Source organism: Seriola lalandi, unplaced genomic scaffold (assembly GCF_002814215.2).
Source record: "Seriola lalandi dorsalis isolate HSWRI2012SDOR001 ecotype SW California unplaced genomic scaffold, Sedor1 jcf7180002055006, whole genome shotgun sequence".
In the NCBI taxonomy this organism is placed as follows: Eukaryota; Metazoa; Chordata; class Actinopteri; order Carangiformes; family Carangidae; genus Seriola; species Seriola lalandi.
This window is the reverse complement of record NW_019525549.1, coordinates 115,269-124,154: the sequence shown is the minus strand read 5'-3', so window position 1 is coordinate 124,154 and position 8,886 is coordinate 115,269. Positions and strand designations below refer to the sequence as shown.

At 41.7% G+C, this 8,886-nt stretch overlaps 1 protein-coding gene across 1 annotated transcript; it reads left to right on the top strand.

Moving 5' to 3' along the window:
- Positions 1 to 551: 551 nt before the first annotated feature.
- hand2 (heart and neural crest derivatives expressed 2) lies at positions 552 to 8,247 on the top strand. The gene is made up of 2 exons (XM_023397246.2): positions 552 to 1,743; positions 7,716 to 8,247. Exons 1-2 carry the CDS (start codon positions 1,123 to 1,125, stop codon positions 7,848 to 7,850), a joined length of 756 nt encoding a protein of 251 aa, XP_023253014.1. The 5' UTR covers positions 552 to 1,122; the 3' UTR covers positions 7,851 to 8,247.
- Positions 8,248 to 8,886: the final 639 nt, after the last annotated feature.

Below are 8,886 nucleotides of genomic sequence, written 5' to 3'. Positions count from 1 at the left end.
CAAACAGGCCTCAACAGAAATTTGCCTAATCAATAATCTAATCCCAGTGGCTTTAATGATGGGCAGACACTACCTTTGTATTCTGCGCTCTTCACGTACACACTTAAAGAAATCACATATGCCTAATGTAGAATATTAGCATGTTCCTAATTAAAACTGGGGAGCAGTGCAGCTTCAGTGGAGCCAATAAAACTGGTGACTGTATTTCGTTAAATACATTTTAAAATGCATCATTAAATATGTCAATAACTAATATAATGATAACCTTCAATGCAACAAACAGCAGGATCATCTCACTTTACTCTTGACCTTGTAGCTAATGGTTGCGGTGTATAGGCGTGAGCGTGGCCTGTGTGTGTGTGTGTGTGTGTGTGTGTGTGTCTGCGCGCGCGCGCCAGCAGGTCTATTTAGCAGGCCCATTGACAAGCTAACAGATCCTGCAGACAGGGCCAGCAGAGGGAGCGGTGATTCGCCATTGGCTGATGGAGGCTGTGACGTTGGTTTCTCCTCCCCGGTAGTAAAGATGACGTAGTAAATCAGACACACACTCTCTCTCTCTCACATACAGACAAGTTGGCTTTACAATAGCTCAGTATCAACTTGCCAGTAGTGACCCAGTGACTGGCCAGACTGTTCCTGCCTTGCCAAACGGCTCTGAGGCTGACAGCTGCTGACTGCCGCACAGAGAGAAGATGAAGTAGCTACAGAGAACAACAAGGAGGACAGTTTCTTCAGGAAGAGGGAGTAATAAGCGCTGCCTGCTGTGACTTTATAACGAAAGGGAGAAGGAGAGGAACAATGTCCTAGAGGAGGAGGAGTTGTTTGGACAGAACTGAACGGCCTGCAGGGCCACTACTGACAGGACGAGCCGGTCTAGCCTACCGCTGCGCGCCCGTGACGGTCGGTATTCCAGCTGTTTCTGTGGGGAAACCTCTGGGGAGATTACTCAGGATGCAAGCATCAGCTCTGGATAACCGTTAAACGGCGAAGGCAAAAGCCTACAGCTGCAGCATCCGAGAAAGACCGGTGTGCGTGCGTGCGTGCGCGCATGCAACAGAGCGTGTGTGTGTGTGTGTGTGTGAGTGCGTGTGTGTGCGTGAGTGCGTGTTTGTGTGTGTCACCATGAGTCTTGTGTCGGGCTTTCCTCACCACACGGTCATGCACCACCACGACAGCCATCACTACTCCCTGCACGCCGCCACGGCCGGTCGGTGTCACGAGGAGACCGGTGCTCCTCCTTACTTCACGAGCTGGCTCATAAGCCACGCGGACATGTCTCCCACTGAGTACAGCCTCGCGCCCGGCTACAGCCCAGAGTACCATGGCAACAGCGGCGGCGGGTCTACGGGCGGCCTGGATCCCCACCATCACCATCACCACCACTACGGACCCGGCGGCTTGGTTCCAGGGGCCGGCACCATCTCAGTGAACGGAGCTACGGTCGGTATGCACCACCACCACCACACACACCCCCGGACGGTGAAGCGGAGACCCACGGCCAACCGTAAGGAGAGGCGGCGGACCCAGAGCATTAACTCGGCCTTTGCGGAGCTGAGGGAGTGTATCCCCAACGTCCCGGCCGACACTAAGCTGTCCAAGATCAAGACTCTGCGGCTGGCCACCAGCTATATCTCCTACCTGATGGACATCCTGGACAAGGACGGACAGCACGGAGACACGCAGGCTTTCAAGGCCGAGCTGAAAAAGACAGAGGCTCGGGAGGAGCGGAGGAAGAGAGAGGCGGTAAGAGCGCGTAATGATTATCAGCTGAAATGAGATAAATGCTGTTTGTCCGCACAGAGCTTTTATAATAAGAGCACAAATAACTTAATCATATGTTAGCCACTCCTTTTTAGCTGCATGACCGTAACAGCCTGGACCCATAGTCCCCGCTGACATTAGCCAGTCTTCCCTCTGGTTAGCTGGGTGAAGCCCTTTAATAAAACAACACTGGGATAGTCTAAAGTTGACTTTAAGACCCGGAGAGCAACAGCTGACCGACCTGCAAACATCTTCTGTCCATGAGGTCTAAAGGCAGCGTAAGAGGAAACAGCCTACATTAGCGCGCTAACATAAAAACTCTGTAGGCCTGTATTTATTGTGTTCATTGTTTTTGTCATTGTCTCCAAAATCCATGTAAAATGGTGTAAAATCAGGTGGTAAAACATGAAACGCCTTGAATTAAAAAAAAACAACATGTTTTTTGAAACATTTGATTTCAGATCAGCGTCACGGGGCAAATTCCTTAAATGTAACTTTGATCAACTTTAACTTCAAATTCTACTTGTGTTGTTTTGTGTCTTATAGGCTGGCTAGAGTTTTTTTTTCTTATATAATGAGCAGCTTGAACAAATGGTTAAAAATAAATAAAAATATGAAATTATAAAAAAAGTAATAGTATATGATGCTGCTTCGTGTATTTTATATCAACGGAATATATGTAGGATCCTGCACGGCTGTTTTTTTTTTTTTTTTTTTTACATTAACATTTGCGAGATTGCCGCCACGTTTCTTTTCTGTCTTCTCTATGATCTGTAAATATTTTCTTCATCATGACAAAATGCCATAATAAATAGGGTTTGAAGCAGCAACTAGCCAAGGATATTTGCTGATTGGCTGCAGCCTAATCTAGTTTACTGAGGAGAAGATGAAGACGGATATAGGCCTTAAATAGTCAGCTCTCAGTACAGGCCATTTTACACTTGGTGCCAGAGCAGTAAGACGATGCGATTCATAATAGAGACCAACACAGGAATGTCAATCAGGAAACCGTTGGTTCTAGAAGGTTTTTTTAATTTCGCCATGGTTATATTAGAATCCTGTGTAGGCCACATAATATACAAGTACCCTACCTGCACCAGTCCTCTGTGGAGACATCACTGTGGACCCTCCAAAGATCATTATGATCTACAAAATCAGCTTCTGTTTTTATTCCATACAGTGTTGAAGTGAGAGAGGAGGCCAGAGAGCTGGAGTCTAAACTCAGCTAAAAAAAAAGTAAACAACACAGGCTTTTCCTGTGAAGGAATTACACACACACACACACACACACACACACACACACACACACACACACACATAGGCTATATATACATTTAATGGAGAGTAATCTTATAGCTCAATTTATTTGGGGGGAGGAATTTAAAAATCCTGTCGTGGAGCACATGGGGCGCCTGCTAAAGAGAGTAAACAGTAAAATGTAGAATGTAAGTGTTTACCCGTAGTTGTAATGGATACTTGACTTCTTAATCATACAGTTGAGCCATATAAACAGTCTAATGGCTGGTCTATGGTCCAAACCAGTTTCCTTCCTCATCCACCTTGGGGCCGTGCAGGAGGGCCAGGTTCAGTCACATAGAGCCGCCACTATTACTCCCAGTGCTTGATGGCTTCTGCTCTATCGTCCACATCCTTCTGACCTCAGGTCTGCTCTACGCTGCTCCTTCAGCTTCCAGGGAAATGTTTGGCACATCCAAGAGATTTACAGATTTTTTTTTACATACATCTACACATGCTCTCTCAAACACAGTAGCCAGTGTTGCTGCTATTTTATTTTATATTTGAGTTATTATCCTCTTTATGATCACCGGCTAAAGGTCGTGATTTATGATCTTTTTATTTACCACTAACAGATCTAAGCGTCACGCCGTTCATTCTACATGCTCTGACAAAAAGTAGCTGCCACACATTTATTTCATGATATACGGCTACATCTTCACCACCACATCTTCCGACAACAAGCTTTAAATTATATGTAGAAAACAAACAACACAGAGCAAGTCAGAAGAAGAGAAGGGAATAATGATTTCCAGTCTGCAGTCTCAACGTGCTGCCTATAGGAAGTGTTGTGCATAATGGGAGCCAGAAAGACATTTTTTCCTCACATTTCAAACTGCAATCACTAATAGGAGGATGTTGTCCTACTAATAACTCATGTCAAGTCTTTCTTGAAACTGCACTTCACACTCTCCTGCTACAACTGTTGAAAAGAAAATTATTAAGACGAAACATTTATTAGAGAAGTAATTGCAAATGAGTTTGATCCTCGTTGTTTTAGTTGCTCATGCTTATGCAGATTTTGTACAATTCCTAAGATTTTTTTTTTCATGCACATTGCTGTACATTTTTTTTTTTATCACTGATTAGAGCTGTGCCTTAATATCAACTTATGGTCTGTTTGGTTTGTTGTACAGTGGGAAGATCTGTGGATCCAGACTTATTTTAGCTCACCCTTTAAATCCATGTTTTTATTATATTTGCTCTATTTTTCATTTCATCTTGACTTACGTAATTATTTTTATCACAGTGCAGCAGCTGATTACAAATATACATTTGGATCATTATTTGAAATAATTTTTGATAGAAAAGATTCAGCCTTTAGTGAATGACAGACCTGCATGTTCCAGCACAACCTTTCATTTTGTTGCAGTGTTTCATCCTTTAGGAAAAGAAACAGTTCATGTTGCTGTCTGTATGTCATTGTGGTTGTGTGTGAGTAAGTGTGCAGGGTAGAGAGAGCTCAGGCAGTGGCTCAGTGTCTCCTAGAAATGACGTTTGAATACAACTAAACTGGAAGAGTAAATAGGTTTTGTAGGCGACGTAATGCGATATGCAGCCAAGCAGACTAACAGTGTCTGGACCTCTGTCGTGACAGATGAGTGGGACGTTCAGAAATCCTTCTATGAAGTGGTGCACAAATAATAAAACACTGACCAAACCCCTATTAGGTTGATATAAACATGAGGTGTGTGGGGTTGTAGATAAAAGAGCCAGTGGCTGTGAGCGTGGTCGGGTTTTTAGCGAGCCCTTCAGCTGAAGTGAGGAGGCAGATGACGAGCAGGCTACACGGCAGAAAGTGATAGTGGTTGTGACTCATTCAGTCGGAATAACATTTTAAGATGTTTAGATGTTTAGCAAACGATTATGTGACATTAAAAAAAAATGTTATAATGATTTTATAATCTGCTTGTAATTCATAACGGTGACGTATCGTAGTGGAGGCTGAAGATAAAGCGTGTGCTCGTGTAAAATCACAAATTCTTTATTTACAGATCCAGTTATTATTTTATCCACATGCATTTTTTTGTTTTCATTTGTGTTATCTCTGTGTTAGTATTTTTAATATTTGATGACGTGTGCTAAAGAAACGGCCTCCGAGGCTTTGCATGTCTGTGCGGTTTGCGCATTATTTAATTCCGGACACTTTCTGCTGCTGGCAGCGCTCGCATTTTATTGGACCTTGTGGTTTTATTAACACACCTGGACAGAAATAGTGAATGTGTCAGTTCGATTTTTAGGTTTTTATACTTGACCTGATACTTCAACGTTTTTGCCTCTTTTTTTTTTCTCCGCAGAGAGAGAGAGAGAGAGAGAGAGAGAGAGAGAGTCAGTGTGACTTCAAAGATCTGGCAGTTTGACGCGAACTGTCTGATCTTTTATTAGCAGCCTACTACACGCACATTTCTGGACGAGCACCAACGTTTAGAACCTCAGAGCTCTCCTTTATTAAACTCCTATCATCTTCTTTGTTTTTATTTCACTGGTAATTATACAGACTATTGCTAATAAAAGAGCCACTTAAAAGTTGAATTTACAACATATTGACAAATAAAAGCAAAAATTGCTCAGTGAAAATCTAAGCACGAGCAGGAAAATGACACATTTAAAAAAAAAAAGCGAGTTTAAATGAAGTCTATGAATAATATAAGTGAAAGCGGCAGCTGTCACAGAAAATCATTTAGCAAGTTTTGAATGATTGTGGAGCTCAGCCTCAGCCCGGTGCGGATCATCTGTCCATGTGAGATGACCGCGTTAAACTTCCCTCTGCAAAGTAAGAAACGCCAAATGAAAGCAAATGGTTGTTGTTTTCCCGCCTCTCGCGCTACACTGGATGGATGGTTTCCTAGTGGATTACAGAGTGTTTACCGACCTGAAGGCTGGTTTACCGCTCCAGAACTGACATATAGCTGAAAGCAAGGCGACACATTTCCATGTAGTTTGAAAACGATGAGTCGGGACAGGTGTAAATCCTGGAGATCTTCTTTCAGCCGTGAATACATGGACTGAATATGGACGAGCAGGCCCACATTCAACACTGTGGGAATATAACAGGTCGCTTCCACTGTGTCATCAGACCACACTCTGACACTCAGACTGACGCCTCCAAGTCAATCATCATTTTCACTATTCTCCAGACATTAAGCTGCACATTGTCCAAACAATCACTTGCCGCAGTAGTGAGTGGAGAAATATTATAAAATAATAATTAGTTCATGTCCAGCTCGGCCTGTGCTTGTGTTACTGAGGTTATTCCCGCCTAGAGCGCCTTCTCTTATTTTGTTTTTAAACGTTGTTTCTCACTTATTATTATTATCATTATTAATATTGGTATTATTATTAATATTATAAGTATCATTATTATTATTGTTGTTGGTGTTGTTGTTAAGTAAGAAACGTGAAGGCTACACTCTCTCGGTAGAGGGAGTTCGACAGTAATCCAAATAATCATTAATCCCTCATCTTTAAAGATACAACGTGTGAGCACATTTGTACATGTATATGTGGAAAAGGAAATCTGCATAAAAACAATATATTTGCTATAGTGTTTTTTAAATTATATTGATTTATTTTCAATTAGGCTAAATACTGTTTCTGGAACAGTTGTTGGCTGATGGAAACTGCAAGCTTTAACAATTAAACATGCAGAATCAAAATAGATTAAATACACTGACAATAATAATAATAATAATAATAATAATAATAATGAACATGATAAATAAATTAGGCTAATACATATGAGGTGGTTGCAGCATTAAACATTAAGAGCTATTTCCCTTTGGTTAATGCTGAAACATTAAATCTTATCAGGGCTGCATAATATGCCAAAAAAATAAAATCATTTTGCAATTATTTTGGCAGATATGTGATTTCAGTTAGAATGTTCTTTTTTTTCTTTTTCAATGATATAAATATAAAAATGATGATGATGTGATTTTTGTTGGAAACATCTGGAGGTTAGGATTTGTAGTCCGGGGCATCTCTGCGGAACCACAACACTTATGGTGCTAACAATGCACGACAATGTTGTTACATATTTTACCTTTATCAAAAAAAAACCCATATATTTCCATAATTGTGCAGCCCTAGTTCTGAGTGTTTGACGTGTTTTACAGCGAATAAATCCACATGAGCAGAACATTTTAGTTGAGTTAGAGAATATACCTGAACACCTGGGCCACTCTGGTTCAGTCTGATTTCTGTTCAGTCCTGTCGCTTTGAAACACCCAGCACATGACGTCTGGAGTACAGCAGCTTTATTTCCTTTCTCTTCTTCTCTTTCTTTCTTTTTTTTTTTTTTTAAATCAAAACACACTGTTGATGTGTCATGTTCCCATTTTGACTGTTGTATATTAATGCATATTCCAACACATCGTTACACTACAAACACACTCGTGCTACAAAGTGGAACATGAAAACCAACAGGTGCTCTCATGCGTGGTGAATGAATCTAGTTATTTGAACGTGGAATTATTTCTTCATCTGTAATTTTTCATTTGTGTTTTATAAAAAAAAATGTGAAGACAGAAAAGTAAAACTGTTTCCATGGTAACAAAGGCCACTGTCAATCGCTTATCTAGCTTTATTTTCTATCTCATAAAATACCGATATGAAAAAAGTTATAATGATGAATAAAATACAAATGTATGCGTCTGCAGGTGGAGATCCCTAAGACGACTTCATCATCATCACCTTCATTCTCATCGTTGTCCTCCTCATCAGCGGGCGACAGGAAGAGTAAAGGACGGACAGGGTGGCCTCAACATGTCTGGGCTCTGGAACTCAAACAGTAGCGCCTCCCCTCCCTCCCTCCCTCGCGCAGGTTAACAGCACTCCCTTGCTCCTCCGGCCTTGTCCTGCAGAAGAGTGATGGGACAGTACCGACCCGCTCTGATGAACTGTAATGGCTGCCATCATCGTATCTCTGGACCTTGAGGCTGTCAACTTCCCACAGAACAGTGGACGCTGTATAAACTTTTATAGCTGTGTTCACTTTTTTTTTGGAGTAGATTTATAACTCCCCCACCTTTCATCAGCAGAGACGCTTTCCGTGGCTTTGTGCTGTGTAAGGGTTTGACCTTGAACCCTGATTTCCTCTTTAAAGTTTACCTCGAGAAAAAAAAAACCCCACTAATCACAGATTCCATGCTCTTTTTTTTTTTTTGATTGAAGATTTTAATAGAAAAAACATTTAAAAACACAAAAAATAGAAATATTTACAGCTTCACCAAATATAGAAAAAAAAAATCCCAATCATCATTTCCCAATAATTCAAAATAGCCTATTTGATGTGAGTGGAAGGCTAATTTAAAATACAGTAAATGTCTGTGGACTTGAACTATATATATATGTACGTTAGAGACGGACCAGCTGGGTGGGGTCAGAGGGGTTAAAATAATATATTATCTGTAACATTTGACCTCGTGAATCAATAGGATCCACTGTTACATTCATCACACATCCAACTTAACCAGCTTTGCTCAAGTTACTCTCCCTGCCTCTGCTCTCCTTTCAGGGAGCTGACAGTCTAATGAAATAGGTGCCATTTAGTGGATGGGATGTATGCTGATCTAAGAGTGGTCCATGGGCTCTTAGGTTCCAACACGTGTACCCTGCCTCTGAGAAAAGTAGTTCCTGCCACTGCTGGAGTGTGAACGGAGAGCGGCAGAGTCTCTCTTCCTATTGAGGGGAAAACAGAGTTGGGGACGTGCAAAACCATTTCTCTCTCTCTCTCTTTCTCTCTCTCTCTCTGTCTCTCTCTCTCTCTCCCTCTCTCCCTCTACTCAAATACTCAAAACAACCCAGCCCCCCCCCCCCCCCCCCCCCCCC

Coding starts and splice junctions, on each gene's coding strand:
- hand2 (XM_023397246.2), top strand. CDS start 1,123: ATGAGTCTTGTGTCGGGCTTTCCTCACCACACGGTCATGCACCACCAC. Junction 1,744..7,715: donor AGCGGAGGAAGAGAGAGGCG/GTAAGAGCGCGT, acceptor ATGCGTCTGCAG/GTGGAGATCCCTAAGACGAC.